General features: G+C 52.3%; 1 protein-coding gene, 2 long non-coding RNA genes and 1 pseudogene across 3 annotated transcripts; all 4 read right to left on the bottom strand.

The window, feature by feature from the left end:
- Window positions 1–25,017, bottom strand: part of LOC135292575 (zinc finger protein 208-like) — an 837,577-nt pseudogene that overhangs the window by 173,421 nt on the left and 639,139 nt on the right.
- Window positions 135–1,860, bottom strand: LOC135292617 (uncharacterized). The gene is made up of 3 exons (XR_010354848.1): window positions 1,752–1,860; window positions 784–875; window positions 135–287 (listed from the first exon to the last, which is right to left on the bottom strand). It is a non-coding gene; the product is annotated as an uncharacterized LOC135292617 (long non-coding RNA).
- Window positions 2,250–8,175, bottom strand: LOC135292483 (hydrocephalus-inducing protein homolog). The gene is made up of 6 exons (XM_064406684.1): window positions 8,129–8,175; window positions 7,016–7,083; window positions 4,643–4,875; window positions 3,745–3,845; window positions 2,363–2,498; window positions 2,250–2,258 (listed from the first exon to the last, which is right to left on the bottom strand). The coding sequence occupies exons 1-6, from the start codon at window positions 8,173–8,175 to the stop codon at window positions 2,250–2,252; spliced, it is 594 nt and encodes a 197-aa protein (XP_064262754.1).
- LOC135292616 (uncharacterized) lies at window positions 21,858–24,346 on the bottom strand. The gene is made up of 3 exons (XR_010354847.1): window positions 24,154–24,346; window positions 22,910–23,029; window positions 21,858–21,971 (listed from the first exon to the last, which is right to left on the bottom strand). It is a non-coding gene; the product is annotated as an uncharacterized LOC135292616 (long non-coding RNA).

Raw genomic sequence — 25,017 nt, 5'->3', positions numbered from 1 at the left:
TGCTGCCCAGCCACTGTCAGGGCACAGGACAGCAGGGCAGCAAAAAGGGAGCTCAGCAGGAGCATGACTTGCTGGTGGCAGTCTGAGGAGGCAGCACAAGCAGTAGGTGTACAAGAAAATCTACCTCTGCTCCTGAAGACTGGGTCAAATCCTGCTCTTCAGTCAGGGCTGTGGCTGCCTCCTGCTTTCCAGCCTTGAAGTGCCTCCATCGAGACGCTGGGCAATCCAAACATGTTCTCATCTCCTTTGGTGGTTGGGGATTGAATTTAGGTGGATGAAGCTCATCTCTGGGAAAGAAGATAACTGTGAACAGAGACCTGCAGTGGGAGGGAGGGACACCTGCACCAGCAGCTCCTGGTCAGGATGCAGCCCCTGGCTGGCTGCTGGCACCTTGAACTGAGAAATGCTTTGATCCAGCCCTTCCCAATCCAGGCTGGAGCAGGTCTGCTCTAAAGGCAGCCCAGGAATGACACTGAGCTGCTGCAGCAGCTGCAACTGCTTGCACTGAGGAACTGCAGAGGACAGGGATGAACACCTTGTGGGCATGCAAAAAGCACAGTGGGAGAGGAAAAGACAGAGAAGGCAAGCCAAAAGGGCAGATTTGAGACATCCAGGGGCAGACACAGCCAGCACAGCCCCCCCAGGGCCCAACGCCAGAAACTCTGCAGCTCCAGCAGGTATTTATCAGGAATGTTTCCCTGACACTGCTGGGGGCTTGGCTGACATTTTCCAACACTCCCAGGGGACTCAGGTGGCATTCCCCATGCATACAGATATACATACATCAGCTGTAGTGCTGGGGTCCTGCCAGACTCCATCAGCCTTGGGCTTGGGGAGGTTTCTGCCAGCCGTCCAGAGCTCCATAACATTTTTCTCTGTCCCAGGAAGCAGGCAAGAAAGATTTTTAAAAAAACCCCAAACAAACCATAACAGGGAAAACTAAAAAACCTTAAAGAGCTCATCCCTGCTCAAGGTATTTCTTTAGGGACAGCTACCACTCTCCAGCTGAAATGCTGGGCTTTTGGGAAAAAAGAAAAAGATAATTACATGTTCACCTCCAAATTTAAAAGGATCAAGGTAAGAGAACCTTTCAAACTACAAAGGATTGGCCCAAAGGTAAAAGCTTTGCAAGAAGTCTCTAGTTATGGCCAGGCTGACAGTTAAACAACTGGTTCCTCTGGTGGGGAGAAACCCTCCTCTTTAAGGTAAGCAGCCTCAGAGTTGAAAGAAACTGTTCTGTCAAACTTCAGGCTCCCTGGCACAGCCTGCATTGCCTGTCCTTCCTGTTCACTGATTTACATGCAGTGCCACAATGGCGCAGGTTCAGATGTTTGGTGCCATTCAGGGAATTTGCCATTGTCATTTCCTTATGTTTTAATCTAAGTTTCAATCCTTGCAACCACTCTTGAAATGCCAGCCTTCCTTTTTTTTACAGAAAGCTCAAGGTTCCCAGAAGTCTTCTGACATCCTCTTTTGTGCTCAGAGAGATGCCATTTTCAAACAGATGTTTCCAAAGTTAACAGCATTTTCAAGAGTAATGCACTAAAGTGACCCTGGATTCCAGCTCAGACCAACGACGTTCTGTGCCAGACACTGAGATTACCACCCGTGAGGCACGAGCTGTTTGTGCCACCCATCCCTCCTGGCCTTCTCCACAGCAGCCTGTGCCTGTTTTCCCCGGAAGAATCCCTGTGCCCTTTGCAGCCTGCCAGGAGCAGCTGCACAGAGGCACACATCTCCCCTGCACTCACCAGGGGGTTTCTCTCATCCCCGAACACGCCGATGAGAACATTGGTGCGATGCGCGCCCAGCGCCTGCACTTCCACCAGCACTGGGATCTCTGCAGTGCTGTGAGGCTGGACAATCCCACAGGGCCTGGGGCTGGAGTAGAGCACAGCAGAGTCCTCCTTGCGTTTCTGCAAGAGACACAATGAAATGCAGCTTCAGAGGCACCTCTGAAGAAACTTTACACTCCCTAACATCCACCGCAACAGCAACTGACACACGTGTTTAAAAATGCCCAGGACAAAGGTAAAAGGCACAAACAAGATGCAAGAATTGTAGGCTTAGCATTCCCAGGGGATCCTGCCAGGAGACTGCCAGCACAGGCACTGCTGTCTGTGGATGCAGCAGCTTTCACAGCCCTCTAAGATCTCCCACAAGAAAACACCCTGAAGACTAGAACATCAACTGTTCCCTCAGCAGGTTAAACTGCATCCTCAAGTTTACATTCGGGTAGGATCCTGTTCTCAGCAGATCTTTAAGAATGAATAGAAACCAACAAGGTCACGTCCAAACCCTTTTTCCCCCGAATAAGCTCCTCAATAATATTTGAGAGGGGGAGGTGGATGGGATGCCAAACCTGTTCAATAAGCCCGTAGCAGCCAGGCAGGTGGCTGGGATTCCTAATGATGAACTTCTTCTCGTAGGGCACCTTCAGGAGGCACTCATCATACTGCAGCACGTGGGGGGACACTTGCAGCTTAGGAACAAGACATCTGGACAAAGAGATGAGCCCAGGGGAATCAGAGATACTGAGAGAATGGAGAACATTTACCCGCAAAGATTGTAAAACAGAGCATAACACATTGGTCACTGTCAAATGGGCATTGAACAGCCCTGCAGTGATAAATTGCCTTCTACGTCTTCCCACTCCAACAGGGCTTGTCAAGGAGGGGCAAACCCTGAGAGGCAGCAGCCAGAGGCTGCCAAGTGCCCCAGGCAGAGCACTTTGTCCCACAGCTGCCTCAGCCCCTCCTTTCCCCAGGAAGGCTTGCAAGGACTCCTGTAACACTCCCAGTGACCCATGAGCTCTGGGGGAGCCTTCCCAACAAGGATCAGAGCTCACTAATGCTCAAGGAACACACAACTCCAGTGTCCCAGGAAAAATGACTCCCTTCTCTGCCATGGTGCTGTTGCCCTGCCTGGGAACTCAGCTGCTTGCCCCAGCCTTGGAGGGCACGAGACACCAGCTGCCCTCCAGAGTGGCTGATCAGCCCCTCCCAGGCCCTACAGCTCCCTGGCTCCTTCCCTCCACAGCTCCAGGCACTGACTGTCCCCAGCCCACCTGCTTGACAAAATGCCAGCCCAGGCACTGCCTGGATGGCTCTGCCTGAGAGAGGGAACAGCCCCAGGGAACTGCATCCCTCCTGGCATTCCACTGACACCCGCAGCAGCACAGCAGGATGGAATTCTGCTGCAGCAACAACCACTTTTGCTCTCAACCCTGAGAACATTCAAGCTCAGAGTGGGAAGCAGAGGGAAGGAGAAAATCTAGAGCTGAGCTGCCACATCAAGGGCTGCTTTCCCCTCCTGAGACCTTGCCCTCAGCACTCTTGCTGGCAGCCATTTCCCCCCTGCCACGTGCCCTCATGAACAGAACCAGAGCCTGGCTCTCAGCAGGCTGCTTGCTGTGTCCCAAACCAATGCACGGTGCTCGCACCCAGCACAACTCCACCTCTTGCAGCAAGAAGGAGAGGAGGCCCTGGGGAAATTTGTTCCACCTCAAGCACCAAAAGCCAGACCAAGAAATGATCTCATTCCTGGTGCCTTCAGAAAAGGGCCCAGGACCCTGCTGGGCTGGGAGCAGGGCTGCTTTTCACCACAGGCTGCTGTCCAAGCTCTGCTCTTCTCAAGCCCAGCTGGCACAACATGAGCTCATGAACCAGCACTTCTCCTTGGCAGCTGCAGCCAGCAAAGCCTGGGCAAGGCAGGGGCTGGGGGAGGCCAGGGAAGGGCTGGTACCTGGCTGTGATGACCAATGATGCCACTCCCTTGCCAAAACCCTCCAGATCCACCAGCATTTTCCTGTAGAACTCCATCACCGAGTTGGAACACAGGGTCACCTGGTGGAAGAGAAGAACAGGAAATTCTTCCTTACAAAAGCTCATTATCCACGTGTGATATCCTCCAGCCCTTGAGGGAAGATTTTGTCTTAATTCTGCTGCTGCTCCATGTGTAGAGCACAGTCTCAAAGCAACAAAAGCCTTCTGGCAATAGCAGATGTCTTAAACACACCTTGCTATCAGGGCATAGCTCAGCTACATTAAAACATTAGACTAAAGCTCTATGAACCACTGTATTCAAATTAAGGCCCAATTTCTCATCTGACTACAATGACATAAAAGCAGAACAAATCCGACTTGAACACAATGAGTTCAGCTTTACAGCAGGAAGCTGAGGGCAAAGTGTGGCCCAGCAGGTGCTGGGCAGTTCATGGCTGCAGAGTTTTTTGTCCCCACTGGAGATTCCTGCAGTGAACACAAATCCTTCTGCTCCCCAGGAGAGGGGAAATCAGACCAAGAAGAAAAGCTAACTGCTTTCTACAATGACATCTATCTAACAGCCACCTTTTGCCCTCATCTTTGCTCTGCCCACTTGCAATCAAATAAATGGCTCTCAAGAACCCAAGAGAGACTTCTGGCCTTGACCATATGGTATGTGACCTCAGCATATGATTTTGGAAAGAAAACAGTGCTCCTTGAGGAACATCCCGAGTAAGGCAGCTAGCAGAGGCCTCAGAGCAGTGCAGATCTCTCACTCACACCATGCTCAAAGCTGGCAGCAGAGCTAAAGCCCTCCCACGCTCCAGTGCAGCTGCAGCCCTGGTGCTGAAGCGTCTCTGGCTGCACTCTGCCCGTACCTGGATGTCCTGGTGTCCCTGGGGCAGGATGGTCCCTTGGCTGGGAGTGATGGTAAACTCCCGGGGCTCCACATACAAGTGAACGCCCTTCCTCCAGGCTGGGTCACTGTGGCAGCGGATCTGATCCACGCTGTCCACAGCCGGCTGCGTGCCATCGAACGACATGCGGAGCTGGAACGTCACGGGCACCGGGGAGCTGTTAGTGAGCCGGCAGCGCTGGGTGTAGGGAAAGCCTAGGAAAGGACACCAACATCCATTGAGGCTCCCATTGTGGCCTGACTCCTGCTGGGAATGGCCTGGCACAATGAAAGTGGCACTGGAGTTTAGCTCTGGATTATCTGAACTACAGCTCACCCAGAAGCTGCATGAGGAATGAATCGTCACTCAGTTCCCTTTGACACAGATTGCAGGCTGCAGCCTTGAAAATGCCCACTCCTAGCCCTGCTGAACACTGCAAGCTTCTCTCTTGGCGATGGGGAGGAGCTGCCTCACCTGCCCCAAACCAGCACCAGTGATCTCCCAGTGATGAGTGTGCACCCAGACCGAGCATTTCCTCTGAGAATTCAAGCTGTCAAATTCCCTGTTCAGCCTGCCAACACTCCCACCCTTTTCAAGATAGATAAACAGTGAGTCAGCATTGAGAAGAAGCTACAGCAAAAGAAAGTGAGGATGGAATCAGGAACTAGAACGTGAGGCAAAGCACCCCAATGCAGCTTCTCTCTGCAGGATCCTAAAGGCGTCTCTTGGTTTGAGCCAAACAGACTGAGCACAAGACAGCTCAGAGCCCACTCAACTGGGGGCACACCCAAGCCTTGCTTGGAGATTGGCAATGAGGAACCAGCTCCCACCTCACCCAACAAACGGGGACATCACACCCATGCTGCTCACTGGGATTGCTGTCTGCAAGGCTTTACCCCACTGGAGCTCTGGGATTTGCTTTCCATGCTGGAAAGCCAGAGATGTAGCTACTCATGGTGGGGATGTCCTGCAGAGCCTGGAGAGCAGGCACAAGCTGCTCTGCAGTGGACATCTGGCTGGGCTGGCCAGCTCTTTGGGGAGGAGACTTCTCCCTGGGCCTGCTCACCAAGAGGCACTGGAACACAGATGGGGAGAAAAAACAACTGCAGCTGCAACCCAGAGTTTCTCTGTGCCCATCCCAGTGAGCACTGCCAGCTCCAGCAGTGACTCCAGCAGGGAGGCAAGAGAGGCACAACAAGGACAAACACAGATGGCAAAACCTCCAATGAGACTGAGCTCACCGCATGCAGACAACAGTCAACAGTTCCAAAGAAGCAAAGATACAACAGCTGCCTTCAGCTGAAGAGACCTTAGGAATGAAAGCAGATCCAGCAGGATCAATCTCCTGGTTCAGAACCATAGTTCCATTGGTTGCCTTTCTTGTTTCATTTCTTCAAAAAGGCAACTTGACAAGTGCCTCCATGGTGATGCAGGGTGGGACAGAAGCAGCTCAGGAAAGGCAAGTAGTTTCCTTAAAAAGTCCATGACCTTCCTTGTTCTGGGCTTAGGCTTGGTAGTGAATGCTCCCCTTGGTCTGGGAAGGGGGATAGGGGTTTTGGGGGTTTTGGCCCTGGGGGTGGGCTTTTCCCTTGGGGGTTTTTGGCAGCTGTGGCGTGATGCCGTGGGCGCTGTGCAGTGGGAGCTGAGGCTGGGCAGGGAGCGGAGCTTCCCTTCCTCCCGCTCGGGGATGGGAGCTCGGCCGCGTGCTGCTGCGGGAGGTTGTGTGCTTGGCCCCGGCACTGCCCTGGCTGCAGCTCAGCCTGGCACCCACCCTGCCTGCCTTCCCCGCTGCTGCCTGCTGCTCTGAGGCACTGCCCACATCCCCCTGCCCTCTGTCCCTTTGCAAAAGGAGCATTTCCCTCCTTCCCTGCCGCTGCCGGCTGGCAGGGGATCACTGCCCTGCCAGAGCCCATAGCTCCTCCTGCTGGGATCCTCACTGCACCAAAGGACAAAAACGGGACTTGGCAGCTGGCAAACGTCTGCTCTTGTTCTCTGGGCTCTCCTGATATAGTCTAGGAAAGAACTGTTATTCCTTTTCCCACAGTTTTGCCCGGGAGCCCTGTCATTTCAAAGTATCATCATTTGGAGGGAGGGGCTCATCTTTCCATTCCAGGAAGATTCCCACCTTCCTTGGCAGACATCTGTCTTTTCAAGCAGGACAGAGACACCAGAAAATCCTGACTTTCTATGCCTTGCTTCTGTTTGATCTGACAATGGCCAAATGCTCCCTGCAGCACCAGCAGCCCTGCAGTTCCCAGCCTGAAGAGGCTGCTGGCGCAGAGCAGGAGGGAGGGATGCTTTTCTCTCGGAAGGCACAGATCCCTCCCGCTGTGTCCCAGCCCAGGCAGCACTCACCAAAGGAGATGTCCCCGAAGTCGAGCTCAGGGAGGTCGAAGTGCAAACTCGGTCCAGTGACGCTGCCCCTGCATGGCGAGGACAGAGCAGGAAATGCCTTGGTTCAAGGAATTGCAAAGCTCCGGCTGTCGTGGCTCGGGGGCACCAACCTGGTGTCAGGGCACCGTGCCTTTCAAACCAGCACACACCATGTGCTCAGCACAGTGCCCCTGGGCACAGGAGGCAGCTAAAGCCAAGTGGCCAGCAGCCAACAGCCACTGATGGGCTCTGGGCACAGGGCAGGCAGGAAAAGCCCCCGGGATGCTGCTGGTCCCATGAAGGACCCTGAACACACAGCCAGACATGGCTCCGGGCCTCACTTTCCCCATCTGCAATGGGATGGACATCAAGGTGTCCCCACAAACTTCTGTAACCAGCCCTGCCAGACACAGGTTCCTGCTTTGCTACTTCTTAGCTGGAACTGCTGTTCCCATGGAGGAGCTTTCTCAGCAGAGTTTGACCCACACCATCATTACAGACACAGTTCTGACACATGAACCCAGGGCAGCCCCAAACATCCTCTGAAAAGAGCAGCAACACTTCTACACAGGGCACAGATGAATCCTAGAGGAAAGGACCAGCTTGTCAGCAGTGCACCAGCTGGCACAGCCAAGAGCAACAGCTTCAACAACCAAACAAGGGGGTCCTGAATCTAGCACAGCACCTCACCTGTCCTTGAACTCAGCAGACACACTGCAAAAGTCACCAACACCCACTGAAAGCAGCACTTGAAGCTGCACAACACTCCCCAGTTGATTTCATGGCTGATGCCAATCCATGCCCACTCTGCCTTGTGGTTAAAAATCCAGGCCCAGTGACCTGTGCCTTCTGTTGGATTCACAGCACTGCCCCTGGCTCTGCTCCACACATCTCAACAAGAGACACCTGCCCTCGCTCAAGGAGAAAGCTGCTGATGCACAAACATCCCATGACCAGTTTAGGGGAGGGACAGAGGAGAATCAATTATTGGATGGTGGAAGGTTCCCTCTTGATCTCCAAAATAAAAAAGCAGCACTTTTCCTCCAAAAACAAAGCCATCATCATTCTTTCTCCACTGGGGGCAGACCTACTCACCACTTTGTTCTTGCAAAGTAATAACTTCCTTGTTCTTTTTCATCCATCTCCCTTATCTCACTGCTATAATCCAGTGCAGATTGCTTTCATTTCTTCACTGCCTTGCCCCAGTGCCTCCCAAGAGCAGCAGCCTAGTTCCAAAGCTGCAGAGCAGCCAGCATCAGCTCTCCTGCTCCCACTGCATTATCCTAGCAGCACAAGGCTCAGGCTGGCAGGGACAAGGCCTCGTGCTGCTGTGGTGCTGAGCACTGAGCTCTGCCTCCCCTTGTCCCTTGTGCTGGGCCAGGATGATCTCTTGCCATGGCACCAGCCCAGGGGATGATGCCCAAGTCCTTGGCACAGTTCCTGCTGCACAGTTCCCTGACTCCCACATCAGCCCTTGCCTGGCTGTGCACAGGAGGCACCAGAGCACTCTGGGCACAGCAGCTGGGAGCACGGCTTGTGCCCCACAGCATGGCCATGAGAGGTGAGGTGAGGCTGCTGCTGCCCATCTGGCATGGATTATTGACAGAAGTTTTTAAAAGCACTGCTGCTGCTGCAGAATGCCCCAGGCTGGCCCATCTCCAAAGCCCTGGGGACCCTGCACCTTGTTCAGCTGGGACATCCCAGAGCAGCTGCTGCCCAAAGCTGATCCATCCCACTGCCTGCCATGGCCCAGGGCAGAGGGAGATCCCTGCAGGGAGGAGTCATTCCAGCTCCAGGTACCACACAGGGCAGGAGGCATCCTCCCACTAAAGCAATGCCAGCATCAGAGCAGAGATGAAGACCTCAGCAAACACCTTTTCTCTCTGCTCCATCCCAACAGGAGGCAGCTGGGGCATGTCCCAGAGACAGCTGCAGATGTGCCCACCAAGCTCCCAGGGTCCTTACTTGATGGTCAGGATGGCAGGCGTAGGAGATCCAGCCACACTGAACCGGAATTCTTCCTCAAACCTCCCCAACACGGTGGCACTGAAGGAGATCTGGAGAGTCTGGCTCCCACGTGCTGCAATGATGCCCTCCTGAGGTGCCAACTTGAAGCCCAAGCCCACCTTTGTGGCTGAAGGGATGCAGCTGAAGGGAGCATCAAGAGCTCCTTGGTTGATCAGGTTCACCTGCAGCAGCAAGAAAGCCAAGTGGAAATCCATGTGGAATCTTCCCTTCTTGGGAGCTATTGTCTAAGGATGCAATGAACAGCCAGAAAAGGCCAAAGATGCTTTGTGCTGCTGAATGGCAGAAGTCAAAAGATACTAGAGGACAAGTTCTGCCTTTGGGTTTTCATGCAAAGCAGTGGCAACTGCACAGACCTGCAGTCACCCTGGGCTTATCCCATGGACACAGAGCAGTGCACCTCTGGGCAGCATCACCCTGCTCATGGAGACCTGGCCCTGAGAGCAACGTGGGGTGATTGCAGCTGCCTAGTGAATCAGCACAGAGCTGCTGCTGCCCCAGCCAGCACAGCTCCAACAGCACCATCCACTCATTCACCTTTTCCCACACCATGGAAAGAAGACATTGGTAATGAGGCATCAGCATCAAAATGTACAGACAGCACCATCTTTTGGTAGAGAAAACTCAAGGTGTCTTTCTCTTCCCCAGCCAAGCTTTTGAAAGTGTCTGCCCTGATGTAGTGCCTCATTTTCTACCTCTTTTCAGTTGCTCTCTTGTGGTTTTTTTGCAAGCTTAGCATTATTGTGGGGGAAGCAAAGAGGAAGAAAAATCCTTTTCTTTATTCCCAGGACCACTTTTCTCTTTCCAGAGCCAGAGATGCACCAAGGCTGAAGTGAGTGACTGCCAGCAAGGGACAGAACTCCCAAGGCTTTCCTGGGACTTCCAGGAATGAGCAGGAGACCCTTGACTGGAAGCTGTTGGCAGTGGACTGAAGCTCAAAGGCAGCCAGTTGGTTCCAGCTGCTTCTGCAGAGCCCAGTCCAAAGGTGCCTTGTGTCTGGCACTGCCACAAAAGCCTCTGGACATGCAGCTTTTGCACCCAGTGCTGGTTTCACCTGCCAAGGGCTTGTTTTGCAGGAAGCCTCCCAGCTGATCCCTAAGGAAGGCTGCCCAAAAGCAGGGGCTGGGCCTTCATGAACAACAGACACACCTTTCTGACCCCCCAGACTGGACCAGCACATCAAATATTCCCTGCTCACAACTGCCCAGCTTGGCAGGAATTCCACAGCTCCACCAGGCTTGCTGCTGCCTCAGGAGCCATCAGCATCCATCCCCAGCCCTGCTGCTCACCTCACAGACATGGGGGGTGTTGACAAAAATGTCCCCAAGCTCCAGAGTGTCACAGCTGAGTTCAACCAAGGGTCCTTGGCCTTCCCCTCTGAGTTGCAGGGGCAGCCTGCTCTCACGGCCTGGGGAGAGATGTCCATTTCAGTACAAGCATTCCCTCCGTCACACTGTCTTTTCCAGGCTGCCTCAGCGCTAGTCCCTGACTCTGAGCTGGATGCTACCAGCTCCTGATGCTGCAGGAGAAGATATGGACCCTTCTCTTCCCTCAGCAGATATCCCTTGGGGCTGACTTCTAATTCCTAACCCATTCCTCAGGCTGGTTTCCAATGGGAGCCACCAGTTTGCTGAGTTTCAAACATCTCTGGGGTCCTGGAGTGGCAGGCCAAGGAGTCATGGGTAGAAATTGAAAGAAAGGAAATTTAGGTTAGATATTAGGGATGACATTTTTTCCTGTGAGGGTGGTGAGACACTGGAGCTGTTTCCACAGACGGAGAGCTGCAAGGTGACAGCTCCCACACAGGGAGAGAAGCAGCTGCTGGCCAAGGCTGCTCCTTCTACCAACAGCCTGTGCTCAGTGGGGCTCAGCCACCTCTGCTCTGGTGCTGTCTGGCCAGTGGGAGCTGAGCCAGGCTCAGGGAGCACATTTCTAACCCAGCTCCTGCCACCTGATGATGGATCCATGTCCAATGGAGCCATCCTGGAGGCCAGGGGCCTGCAGGGGCTTAGTGCTTGTTCACTAAAGCTGCTCTGCTCTGCAGCTCTCTGGCCTTTGAGGAAATGCTGGCAAAGGCATGGCATGAAAACCTCTCCCTGCTCTGTCAGGGCTGTGCTGGGTTCAGGAACCCAGACACAGCACTCTGAGCCCTGGCCTTGCACGGGACATTCCCTGGGAGCTGCAGGGCCACTGGGGATGTGCCAGCACTGCCCTGCTGGCCAGGGACTCTTCCCAGCACTGCCAGGGCAGCCCAGTGGGCTCAGGCTTGCACCATGGCTGCACTGAGGGGGAGAGAAGCAGGGCACAGGAGCTGCACCTGAGATGCTGCAGTAAGCCACACTTCCATACTCCAGAGCTGCCAGGGGTTTGAAGGTCACCTGGATTTCGGCCGAACAATTCGGCCCGATTTCTCCCTCCTGCAACACAAAGAGACAGCAAAACATTTCTCTTTAACTTCACATTTCCTGTTTTCAACCACAGTCCTATGAGCCTTTGTTTAGAGCATCAATGATGAGTGAACAACACAAGGAGCCCAAGGAAACCCTCCAAAGGCAGCTCAACACAGTGCTGGAAGCTCTCAATGCTCAGCTGATCAGCTCCCACTCTCCACAAGATTCCTACTGCTCTGACACAAGCTCTTGCTCACATCATGCTGCTGTCAGCTGCACTGGGATGCAACTGCCCCTGTGCACTGCTGCCTCTTGGCCTTAGATGGGCCATAGCAGTAACCAAGAAGAGAACATGAGCCCCTTCCTTGAAATACAAACATTAGTCAAGCTGTTTTGAAAGAAAGCAGAGGTTGGGATTATTCTGGGCTTTACTCCAAGGGGAGAAGGGATTTTGCATTGTGCAGACACCAGGCATTCATCATCTCTCACAATGCCAGTGCTCAGAATCAGGGCTCTGGCTGATGGCAGCACGTGGCAGTTTGCTTGCAGAAACAGAAAAGGAAAAGGTTTTCTGTCCCTGTGTGCAGGAGAACTCAAAAGGCCCAGTGAAACCTTCCAGCCTTGTGTCCAGGCTCACAGATGACACTGGAAGGCAGACTCAGAAATAGTGCAAGGCGTGGTTACAGGAGGCCATTGGCATTTCTGGGATTAACCTTGGGCTGAGTTTGGCCTCCTTTTCCCAGCCAACCATTGCCAGCTTCAGGTCAGTGTGTGAGCTGGCAGTGCTGCAACAGCCTCTGCTGAGCCCCACGTGTGGGGGCAGCCCCTCCCTACAAGAACTGCTCCCTGTGACACTGCAAGGACAAGCACGGAGTGCCCTGAGCTCCAGCCCTGGCAGCAGAGCTGGGCTTTGTCAGGCTCCCAGCCCTGCCTTGACCCTCCAGGGCAGAAATGCTTTTAGCACTTCAGCGTTTTTAGGTGAGCTCTGCAGCTGCACCACAAACTCCATGTCCTCCCTCCCAGCATGTGGGGCCAGCTGAGGATCTGCCAAGTGACCACAGCCAGGGTTGGAGTGGGTGGGAGGAGAAAGAGGGAGAGGAGGAGGAGGAGGAAGAGGAGGAAAATGAGGTTCTCAGCTATCACTTACCATTGGCTCAATGAAAAAAAAGTCATCAGAGAACATGGGGTCTGGGTGCACCTTTGCCATCTCCCCTGGGGCTCTCAGGAGGGCAGCACGATCCTCACAAGAGCCCTTCTCCTTCCCTGTTTCTTTCTCCTCCATTAATTTTTCCTGCTGCAGCTCTCTCTGTGACTGCCGAATAAGACACTGCCTGCAGCCAGAGGAGAGACAAAGCCAGCAGCTCGTTTAATGAGCCACAGATTTGCAGAGAGAAGTGGGAGTGCAGGAGAGCAAAGCACCTGGGGAGGAGCAGCAGTGTGACAGATGAGCAATGCCACGACTGACTCTCACCATTAACAGACCAATACCATGTTTATAGGTTAAGAAAAGGTTTTTTACCCCCTGAGTTGTTATCAAGGGACAGCCGGGGTTGGGGTATTTGGGAGGGTCGGCTTGTCACCATGGTGGCATCTGACCTCCAATCAAGATTGGAGGAAGTAAACTCCACCACAGGACAGCGAAGAAGGGGTCGATGGTCAGAATTTTGGGAGAGGCTAAAGGGTTAAAAGGCAAAACCTCCATTGTGTGGGCGAGCACAGGGTGGGGCAAATCCTTTGCTCCCAGAGCTGTAACATCTTCTCTATCCAGTCTCCGGTTGTATTTTTGATAAGGTTTAATCAACCTTTCTAAACTTAGGAAAAGTGAGTGGCTGTTTCTCACAAGCAGCCGCTCCCCAGCAAGGGCTGACCCCAAGCCCTGGGGGTCCCAGAGGGATCACAGGATAACTTGCTGTTCACTGGCGCAGCAGGTAGTTTTACTCCACACCTGCAGGCTCAGGAGGGCTTTCCAAAGCCAGAATCCCTCAAGGGAACCTCCTGGCTCAAAGCCTCTGCCAAAACTGAGGGACAATCCACCAGCCACTTCAAGTGGCTTTTCCTCCCACTGAGCTGCTGGGGGAGGCAGATAAAGATTATGGAGCAGGAGTTCCCTGGGGAGGGGAGACAGAGCTGGGTTGCAGCTCCATGTTACCAGCACTGTGAAAAATGCCTATTATATTATTGGCTTTTTGCAAATATTAAACTGATTACTATATGTGTGATGTTGGAAAGTGATGTTGTATGAATCCTTTTTTACAGTGCTGTACTAATCGTTTTAAGTAGTGTGGTGCATATAGTTTTAGGCTACAGAAACTATGTGGTGTAAGATCCTTTTTCTAACTAGTTCAAGGAGAGATAAGAGCAACAAGACACCCAAAATCCCAAGAGAAGAATTATTGCCTCCTCACTGGGGAGAACCAGACATCAAGGGACCAAGATGACTGATGTACAAGATGAGGGAAGAAGTTGACAATAAACAGAAAACACCCTTTGTTTGAAAAGAATGTTTGCATCATGTATGAGATAGATGAATATGCAACAAGCTATTGCTTTTAAGGGTTAATCCTTTGTTAGCAAAACTTGTTCTGTGGCAGAGCAGAGCACCCAGATGTCTGTAATTCTTTGCTTTTTTATTGTCCCTTTATTGCCTAACTCTGACTGTCCAAATTGTTACTACTCTAATTTTTATTACTATCTTTATAACTATTTCATTACTATTAAACATTTAAAAAAATTAAGACAAGTGATTGCTGTTTTTCACAAACATCACTTTGTTTTGTTCGTTTTGGACCTGCCCTGTTCCCTACTCTGTCTTTCACAAGAGCATCCCAGAGCACTTCCAAAGGAAATTGATGAATTCAGGCACCAAATCCCTTCAGTGGCATTCAAGGTTCTATATGCATGAAAACAGAGGCTCTGAGAGGGGAAGGGACTTTGTTGTGGAGGAGAGAGACAGCAAACTCTTGGAGAGACCTTTTCATCATCCAGAGCTTTTTGGCTCCCATCCCAGTGCATGGTTCTAGAATGTCCTGAGAGGGAAAGGATCCTGCACGATCTCCTCTCCTCAAAAAGTCCTCTCTGCTCTGAGACCTCAAAAGCTGCTCTGACAGCAGGACAGTGGCCTTGGAGCTACAACCATGCCTAAGACCGGAAGGAAGGAAGTGCAAAATGTCCTGGTGGCAGTCTAGGACACAAACTGGCACAAAACCAGATGCAATTACAAAAGAAACCCCCCCAAAACCAAAACCAGGTTGAAGTTTATTTTGGGGAAACCTAGCTGCTTCTCAGGGGAAAGTGGATCCCCTGGGGTCCAGGCTGAGGCAGGAAAGTGGGAAAAAATGGAAATAAACAGCCCAGGGAAGTAGCCAGAGAAGGTCCTGGGATTTCTTTTGAACACCCAGAGCTTGTATGGAAGTCAGACACTGAGCAAGGAGATCGAGAACAGTGCAAAACCAAGAAGACCAGGACACTAAAGGACCCTCTCACCAGCCATTCAGGTGGGCAAGGGTTGATCTCCTGGGCCTTTGCAGGCAATTTAAAATGGCTCTGGGGAGTGTAAGTGATCTGGCCCACAGCAAACAGAGGCTTGCCATGGCACTTTTGGCCCAGCACTTTTGGCACAGCATTTTTCAGTTTTTGCGAGGCACTTGGCACAAACAGGCTGAGCAGAAAGGGTGCAGCCACCCATCCTCCTTGTGTAGTGGGTTGGGTCTTTTTGCTGGTTGTGAGGTGCTTGCCTTTTTTTTTTTCTTCTTTCTTTCTTCCTTCTGCTTTCCCCCCACCTCCCCAGCTATGGTTTACAAATGATGAAAAGCCATTGCTGCTGCTGCCAGCAGGAGTGTAGGAACTCAAAGAGAACCCCCCAGGAAGGACGCAGCTGTCCAGGCCTCTGGCTGCAGGGAGGGTCTGAGCCTGGTGTTAATATCAGAGGACAGGGCAAAAGGAAGAAGTGGAAAGGCTGAGGAGCCTTAGGGAGAGTGAAACAGAAAGAAACTGTTGTGGAGTTACACCTGTCCAACCCTGAGAGAAGCTCAGCAGGAGTCACAGGAGCCCTGCCCTTCTTGGGATCAGGCAGAAGGAGGAGACCTAGGAGACACTGGGGAATGGAAGTGGGCCTCTACTGGGCAGGTAATAAATCCCATCCTGACCCCCATCACCTACCCAGGTGCCCTGACAGGACAGGTATGAGGCCCGGGCTCCAGAGGCTCAGGCAGATGACACTAAAGAAAAAAATTCAGTCTGGAGAGTCTCCCAGTTGCACTTGGTCTGTCAGACAGAGCACAGCCTCAAGTACTGAGAAGAAAAGAAGGGTAGTGGCAGTAGGTGACTCCCTTCTAAGGGGAGCTGAGGGCCCTGTCTATTGACTGGATCCATTCCACAGGGCAGTCTGCTGCCTCCCTGCCTCCAGGTACTGGATATCACCAGGAAATTCCCTAATGGCTAAATGAACTTCATCTGTTCACCTTCATCTCTCTGGGCTACAGTCACGGGGAAATAATAGAGGTCTCAATATTTGGTGAAACGAGGAGGGGCATCAACAAAACTTCCACTCTGGCCTTCTGGAGGGCAGATTCAGCCTGTTGAAGAGGCTGATTTGGAGAGTACCCTGGGAAACAGCCCTTAAAAACAAAGGGCTCCACGAAGGATGGACATGCTTCAAGAAAGAAGTCTGGAAGGCACAGGAACAGACTGCCCCTGTGTGCTGAAAGACAAGCTGACAGGGAAGACAACCAGCCTGGATGGGCAAGGAGCCTTTGAAGGAACTAAGGGAAAAAAAGAGGGTGTATCACCTTTGGAAAGAGGGTGAACTGTTTAAGGATGTGGCCAGGTCATGTAGGAAGAAGATGAGAGAGGCAAAAGGCCAATCAGAACCTGAGGAAATCCAGTCATCACAATCAACCTTTCCTTCCCAAAATGCCATCCATGCTTGGAGTATAAATGGAACTGGAATGCTGAGTCCTGAGCTCCCGAAGCCCAGGGACACACACCCTGGTGCCAGGGATGGTTTACTTGGCCTAAACCATTCAAAAGCACCAACACCCCCCTGAGGCCACATGTTCCTTTCAGTCTTGGGCCATGTATCTCACTGAAATGCATCTTTCAAACCAACCTCCTCTTCTCTTCATCCTCTTCTTCCTCACTAGGAAAAGCCTTCCACTGGAAGTGGGCTGTGATGTTACTCCTGTTTTGGATGAACACAGTTCTGTGGCTTGACATGGTGATCAAAGTCTTGTCCATCTCCACAGAACTTGTGCTCAACCCAACGTTGACATCCACAGCTTCTCCTTTGAGGTGTGTGTGGATTCTTTCTTCACCTGGAACAAAGCAAAGGGGAGTCTTTGCTCAGCTCACTGGCTGATGGAAGCACAAGGAACGCAGCAAACCACAGGTCACAGAGGAAAGTGTCCCAGTTTTTAGCTGAATGAGCAGTTCTGTGGATCAGTCCATGGATCACATCCTGACAGCTCTGGGTGTAGAGCGTGGGGATGTCCTGGGCAGCTCCTTCAACACCTTATTTCTGAGTGTGTTTGTAGAGCTGTGGCCCCAGGGTGACAGTGTGTACAGTGGGGTTGGTCCATGTGCTCTGGTGACCCACTCAGATCACTGGGATTTCTGCACCAAAGTCCTTCAGGTGACGCTGAGGAGCCCTGCTCAGTCCTGCCTCGCCCAGGGCCTCCCCGGGCATCCCACCAGACTTCTGTCTCTCCTGATCCCTTGCAGCCCTTGCTGCTGAGCAGCAAATATGCCTGGGGGCAGGTGGGCAGCAAAAGGAGGCCCAGAGGAACAAGTGAAGTGACAGCCCACAGCAGGAGGGGACCCAGGTGAGGAAACACAACCAGCCTGGCTCTGCAATAGGACAAACCACTACAAAATGAACACCAGGAAAATCATCATCATCATCATCTCCCTGTCCAAACCCACAGCCACATCAGCCTTGAAATATTTTATATTGTTCTGTCAAAAACCAAGAGCAGCATTTCCAATTTAATAAAAAGGGAACAAAGGAAAGATTACTAAGTACAGAGCAGTTTCTGCAGGAAGACTCAATGGGGTTCCTCAGCCTAGAAATCAAATGGGAGATAGATGTGAGAGCTTTGCAACAGCATGAACAGCCTGGGAAATGGGGACAGGAAAAATTTGTTTTGATTTGTCACAAAAAAGGAACTTGAGGCCTTGAAAATGTTGTTAAACAGAAACTACATATATGTGTAAGGGCCACATAGAAAAGGGTCTGTGACAAGCCAGTGCAGAAGCAGCATATGGGACAGAGGTGTGCTAGAAATCCATTGCATTGCAGAGAATCTGATGGAGAGCTCACCTACAGCACTACCCAGGAATAAAAGAAACCTTCACCCAGGCACAGCCACATGGCAGTGGAGAATCAGGGATCCTCCTTCCTCCACTCAGCAACTCCCAGCAAAACAGGAGTCCAAAATCTTAGCCTGTTAGAGGGGATGCACTTTCTCAAGCCCCCAAACAGCAAGGAGTTCTCCGTTTGCTTTGGGGTGAAGCTGAGCAGGGGAGGCACCTCTGGAGGGAATGGAGGGGATGGGACAGCAGGGAGCCGTGGTGCAGAGCTGTCCTGTGGCCGGACAGGCCCAGCACTCACCTGTGCTGCAGCACACTGCCAGGCACCCACAATGGTCACCGGCCGTCAGCGCGTGGAATCCCACTGTCACCTGCACGGTGTCACCAGCGCCCAGAGCTCCTGCGGCCGGAGCCACGGAGAAAGGACTGCAACACAAAGAGAGCCATCAGGGCTGGCCACAGCTGGCCAGCAGATTCCTTCTGCACTGCAGCTCACTGCAGCTCCCTTGGGCAAGCAGGGAGCAAACCAAGCACAGCCAGCAGAAGACAGCCAGGACAGACAGCATCAGAAACAGCCACGGAGCCACTGCTGAGCAGATCCAGCCCTCACAACATCCTGTGGGCAAAATGGCCTCAGCTCCCCACACTCTGCATCCAGCTCTCTGCAGTGACACTCAGGGCTCCCACTGCCAGCAATCCCATCAGAGAATGCTTTCTGAAGAGCACAGAGAGGCTTCAGAGCTATCTGCAGGCACAACTGGACACTGACTGCCTCAGGAATTTCTCTTTTCCTGCTGCCTATAAACCTCATCTCAGGAGATGCAAATGTTAGGGCACTCCCTGTCCTGGGAGATTACAGCCTAGGAATCACACAGGGAGAAGGAACTTTCCCCTGAAGACCAAGCAATAGTTGAATTTGCAGTGTGGTTCTTTGGTTTACTTTACCTTGAAAACATCCTGATTTAGCCTAGAAAGGGCACATTTGATCAGCATTTCAATGAAAGCTGATCTAAGATAGAAGAGCTGTGAAGGAGACATCCCTGACACTCTAATAACCAAGTGAAAACCACTGCCAAGAGATGGGGCTGGCAGGCTACATTTTGGCCTTTTCTCTGTGAATTGTGAGCTGTTCCTTAAAACACTTCTCATCCTCTCAGATCTGTGCTTTCCATTAATCACTACTGCACCCAACAAGCAGAAAAGTTAAAGTATGGAGAGGGTTTGAATAGGTTGTTTCCTTCTGCTTTTTAACTAGGTCCATTTGTATGATCTTTTGGCAAACATTTAACGCAAACCAAGACAAAAAACCAGCAGAAACACAGGAACTTCAGAGTATTCAAAAAGAAATCTCACTGAAAGGGGGCACAACCTTACTCAAGAGATTTAAATCATCTGGTATGAAATTTTAAACTGGCTTTCAAAGGTTCATCATGGAACACAAGAGGTGACTTATGCCCTCAGCTGACAAGGGAAAGCAGATCAGCTTCAGGAACAGGAACTGCACTGGCTGCCTGCAGCACAGCTCATGTTGGGCATCTGATGCAGGGACCCCTGCAAAGCCACGTGCCTGTGGCCTCCCAGAGAATGGCTCTGTTTGGCTGACAGTGCTGAGAAAGCATTTCAGGAGCTGCTTGTGCAAGCCAGCTGCCAACATGTTCCAGCAGCCTCCAGGAAAGCTGGGACAGAGAAAGCTCAAAGGCTGCATCCTGCTAAGAACACTGAAGGCAAGAGCAGCTGCCATCCATCCTGCTCCCTTCCAGCCAGGGCTGCAGGGCAGCAGCTCTGATGCTCTGCTTCCTTTTGCTGCCATTTCCCAACTCTGCTATCACCCAGAGGTGATATCCTTTGCACAAGAACAGATGGGCTGCCTCACCTCTGGGTGCTCAGCTGGAAACGAGCTTCCAGGTTCCCAGTGTTGCGGAGCAGCAGAGTCTTCTGGGTGCTGCTCTTGACTGGACACCTGGAGAAGTCCAGCTGCTCAGGGAAATCCAGGACAGCTCGGGCAGCAATGGCCCGAATTGGCACCACGATCCTTTCACTGGTAGTCATGCAGATGAGCTGGTGGGAATAATCCTGCAGGCAAAGAAACTGCCTCAGCACAGGGCATTTAGTGCCATCCCCACGGCAGGATGAAAAAAAATGGACTCCCTTCAAGGGCATCAATTTAGCTATTCCACCCCAAAATAAACACTAAGCTCTACTAATATGCCACATTTTAAAGTCACCGGGGCACTTTGCAAAACCTATCTCTGTGGCATTAAGATCTTGTGTCACTTGGGTCATACAAAGAACTGCCCTAGGCCACCATAAGTTTTACTCTACATTTTAATGATGTTAAAGAATTCCTACGTTCCTTCTAAGGAACATGGAGCTAGGGAACACAGGACATTCCTCTTTAGGTTTCTATATTCCCACTGTCTGAGAATAGGACAAAGTGTTCAACTGACTCGAAGCAGCAAAAGGAAGATGAGAAAACAGCTGGACCCAAAGAGCTCCTGTACCTCTGGCCTGGTGCAGAAACATCAGGTGCCTCAGAACTCCCCTCCAACTTTGCCTCTCCAAGCAAGTCAGCAGAAGAACAGTGCTAAGAGGCAGCAGGATGCTGTTGGAAAGAGCCTCTCTTGGCTTCCCTGCAAGGCTTCCTCCCTTCCATGCCACGGCCTAAACCCTTCTGGATGAACAAGCCTGCAGATGCCAGCACGGAGATCAGACTTGCCAGGGCCTCAGCACTGCTGTTCAAACCTCCAGGCAAAAGCACCTTTGGCACGCAATGGGTGCCAGCTGACAGAGCAAGCACAGGCACAGGCATGAAGACAGAGGCACAGCAGTGTCACTGCCACGGGCTCTGGGCTCACAGCTCTGCCTGCAGCTTGCACCTGCCCTACACCAGCTCCTGCAGGCAGCTGTCCAAGTCCCTGCAGCTCAGCAACCTCCTGCTGGCCAAGGGCACCCAGAGCCCAGGGTGCCTGTGCCAGGCCGGGCTCACGGGCACAGCACATCCTCTGCCCTGGCCCTGCAGCTGCACCATGCTCACTTGTGCTCTGGCACAGCACAGCTGCAAGGCTGCAGAACAGAGGCTGGGAAAAAGCACCGTCCTTGCTCCAGCCCAGGGGGAGGCAGGGAAGCTCTTGCCAGGCAGGAAGGAGGAAGCTCTCAGACCTCTTTGTTCCTCCAGTGTTTTCCATCATCATGAAACCTTCCACTGTACCTAGAGATGGCCCAACATCTATCAACAGCCCTCTGTCATTTTCATCCTGTTCCCTGGGCATCTTCCCTTGGCAATGCTCAGGGATGTGCAGGGAGGGGAAGCAGAGCCTGTCAGGCCTGGCTGCAGTGCCTGGCAGCCCGTGCCAAGCTGGGACTGGCTGCAGGCTGCCTGCCCACGGCCTGGAGCCAAGCTCCCAGCATGGAATGGGCTGCACCCAGAGTGCAGGGAAAACAATGGCTTTGCAGAGAATTCTGTGCTTGGGCTCCTCCAGGCTCACCTTGTTCTCCTCGGGGCTGAAGCGGATGCGCACAGCGGCAGAGGCGCCTGCTGGCACCATGTGGTACACACCCCTGGGGCTTGCCAGCTGGAAATAAGGGCAGCTCTCCATGCACACCTTCACCAGCCGAGGAATCTGCAGCAAAGACATCAAATGATGATTTTGCCTCTTGTGCAAACAGGACGACAGGAGACCTGTCCCTGCCCTGCTGACATCCCTCCTTGACCCCTTTTCCAAAGCCCTTTCAGCTGTGCAGGTACAGGCACATCATTCTCAAGGCTCAACTGGAATCCCTTCTCTCTGGCTCCAGCATTTTGGCCAGGGCCATTGGGGCTGGGCCTGGTGGCAAGGAAGGGCCAAGCAGGTCAGCACCAGCAGGATGGAGACAGAGCACCTGACCGACCACATCAAGTCATCTGCACCATCAGTGCGTGTCCAAAATCAGGGCACAATTCCCAGCACAGGAAGATTTCCACCATCTTGCAGAGCCAGCTGCTGAGACATTTTCTTCTGCATGTGTTGCAGCAGATAACTTGCGTTGCTGGACACTTGGGCAATGACAGCACTCTCCTCTTCCAGCACAGGGTTAAAGCTCCAGGTGCCAGCACTCACCTTGTCCTTATTTGTCACAGACAGCACCATTTCAGAGACCTCCCGAGCCACGAAGTTCTCAAACACCATCTCTGGTGGGGAAACCTGAAACAAGCTCTGTTTCGGGGCAGCTGACGGCAGCTGGAGAGGCGAGAGAGAGCAGGGACAGCTTCAGCTGCTGGGAGGAAGGCTCATGAAGGACAATCTTACACTGATCCCCAGTGAAGTGCAGACTCTGGGGGAGCACATCTGCCCAGGACACACTGAGCAAACAGTGCCTCACCCACCTGTGCTCGGAGCTGATCAAGAACTGCTTGATCAGCTTCCAGCAGACTCAAGCCAAGCTGCTCTTTTGATTTCTCCACCTTTCTTTCTCCACAAGGCCCCTCTCCAGGGCAATCCTGAACCACTTTGTTCCATGTCTCTTGCGGCCAATTTCCTGCTCAACAGCCCACCTGGCTCACCTGCCCCTTTGGACTGTGCTTTCTACTGAGCCAGTCCTGTCACAAAAGCAACTTGAAACACACCTCTAAGCAGGCACTGATCCACAGAAAGCACATCCATTCCCCTCTGCCCAGGGCCAGTCCCCTGCACATCTGGCAGCCTGCAAAATCTAACACCCCGTCAGGGTCAAACATATTGTTCCAACCCAAAGCAGGAATGCAATTGGTTTTGCTAAATCTGAAGGAATTCCTGCAGGTCCTCAGCCTTCCAAGGCCAACGCTGCCACTGTGGAGGGAATCCTGTGACCCCGAGCATTTGATGGTGACCACACCAAAGCAAGAGGTGGCTCCTTCAGCAGGGGAATGGCACATGGCAATGCTGTGCCTTTGTGTCCCCAGCCTTCCCCCATTGTTTTAGCAATGGCAACCACACTCCAGCACAGCCCAGCAGCTGCAGCAGAGGTTATTTGTGTTGCCTCAGTGCACATCAGGACTCCCAGTCCACCACTGCCAGCAGCTTGCAATGACAACAGCACCTGGACACTGAGGTGTTTTGCTGGAGGCAAGTCTGTCACAAGCACATACCCTCTTCAAACTTGCCATCAAACAGAAAGGAAAAGAGCAGGAAAAGGCTACCTTTGGACTAGTCTTGCCCAGGTCTATCCATGGGCCAATTCTGGGCAGAATACTCCCCCCAGTGCTGGCCTCCTTCTGCGTGCTGACAAACTTCTCCTGCTGGAACTTAGAGGGAAGCAGCTGGAAGGCAAAACAAATCCAAAAAAAAAACCAAAAAAAACATATCAGCAAGAAGCTCAGAGATGTGCTTGTTCAGAAAGGCATTTCTTGAGCAAGTGGCACTGGCAAATAATTTGTGATCACAGCCACTAGGATAGTTCTGGAAGCCCTGGAAGTTACTTGCTGAAATGCATAGCAAGAATAAATTAATAATACAGGGTGCAATACACATACTCCAACCACATGGCTGTGGCCCATTAGTCTCTCTGTGATCTGATGTGACATGTTTGGGGATTTCTGCTCTTTGGCCATTTGTTTCCTCTTATGTTTCATAGGATTGAGGCAGTGACCTTTACAGAGAGTGGGAAGGAGCTCTCAGAACTGCCCCAACTCCATCCCTGCACAACACTCACAACTCACAGCAGGAGACAGCACTGCTGGCTGAGTCCAAGAGAAGCAAGAAAGAAAAGCTGTACCAAGAGGGAGGTGCACAGGAATGTGTCCAAGTTTTAGCTCTCTCTGTTAATGAGCATTTGTTTTCTCTGTCTGGGCTGACAGAGCCCTCCAGAGAAGAAAACACAGGGATCTCCTTGGCAGAGCCTCAGCACTGGGGCATCTTCAGCCAAGTGAGCTCCAGACAGCAAGGGACCTTGGTGGCCCTGACTGCAGTGCTGCCTGCAGGGCTGGAGCTGTGCCCACCCAGGAGCTCAGAGAGAACAGCTGCTTTGGGAGCTCTTCTGGCTGGGACCAGCCGTGGCTCTCAAGGCTTTGGGCACAGTTTGAGCTCTCCCCCCCACATGCCCAGGTGCCCAAGGGCAGGTTGGTCACAGCAGCACAGGGCAGTGCCCAGCCTGACAGAAGGAATTCCTGTGGCAAAGGGCAGGCACAGAAGCACATGCTGAGGGCTTCAGCTGCACATTGCTTTCACTTGGCTCCCGTGGCACAGCCAGGCAAGGCGCTGGGCTGTCCCTGAAACATCACACAGTGTTCCCTCCTGCACCAGGACAGCCCCCACCAACAGCAGCACGGCACAAAGAGCTGGGCAGGGGCTCTGCAGCTTCCCAGCGCTGCTGGACAACAGGGGCAGGGACACCAGGGACACCAGGGCACTTGCCAGCCTGAGCACAGCCCCAGTGGCTACTCACAGTGTTAGGCTGCAGTCTTTCCCTCAGCAAAAGACGAGGTGTTGGTGTCTTTTTTGGGAATCCAGAAGCCATTCTGAAGGGAGGATGTCACAGAGGAACGACAAGGCCTCAGCAAAACTGGAAGGAGCAACAATGGAACTCTGAAAATCCAGAACCCAATTCATGGCAGACTCAAGGCATATATGCTGCTAAACATTTTATATCATTTGAAAGTAGCTAAGTGCTTGTTTGGCATAAGTAGCTAGTATTGTTAGGCCTCTAGCTGGACTTTATTTGGACTAGATGGCTCCCTTGTGCAATTCAAAAATGGATCTTGCTGAAACCTGGAGCTAAAAAGCTGAACATTAATAATGCTTAGAGCAGACAAAGCTGTAGCTTAAATATTACTTAAAATCAGCTTGAGTGGGCCTCCTCTTCTTTAGGCTAAACACCCCCTGCTCTCTCAGCTGCTCCTCACTGGACTTGGGAGAGACTGCAATGTTATGGCTCATGGCTTAAATATTGCTATAAAGGACGTTTTGCCCACTGTGACAAAACTCTATAAAGAAGCTGAGAGCACCCAAGCCCACCCTTCCCTGAAAATGCCTCCTGACTGGAACTTGGGACTGCGAGTTCAGCCCCACAAGGGAACTTGAGACAAGATAAAGGTGACACTATTGTCCCATTAGCTCAGGTCTGGGCAGAAGTGAACAAGGCCAAGGGAGAAAAATAGATCCACAACAAAGCCAAAGCCAGCAGCTGTCCTGAAAATCAGTTCTATCTGCCTTCAGGCTGGGCAAGTCATAGTCACAGACTCCTCTGCTGAGGCCAGGTTTGCACACAAACCTCCCATCAACAGAGGCTCAGGAGGGAATTTTGGGACTG

The sequence above is a fragment of the Passer domesticus genome, unplaced genomic scaffold (assembly GCF_036417665.1).
Source record: "Passer domesticus isolate bPasDom1 unplaced genomic scaffold, bPasDom1.hap1 HAP1_SCAFFOLD_37, whole genome shotgun sequence".
Taxonomy (NCBI): domain Eukaryota; kingdom Metazoa; phylum Chordata; class Aves; order Passeriformes; family Passeridae; genus Passer; species Passer domesticus.
Note: the sequence above shows the minus strand (reverse complement) of the source record. Positions and strands in the feature narration are given on the sequence as shown.

Bases quoted from the DNA above. Each gene is read 5' to 3' on its own strand.
- LOC135292483 (XM_064406684.1), bottom strand. From the start codon at position 8,175: ATGGATGAAAAAGAACAAGGAAGTTATTACTTTGCAAGAACAAAGTG. The intron at 7,084-8,128 runs GTGAGTAGGTCT...CTCGCCATGCAG, and splicing joins TACTTTGCAAGAACAAAGTG to GGGCAGCGTCACTGGACCGA. The intron at 3,846-4,642 runs GTACGGGCAGAG...CTCTTCCACCAG, and splicing joins AGGGACACCAGGACATCCAG to GTGACCCTGTGTTCCAACTC.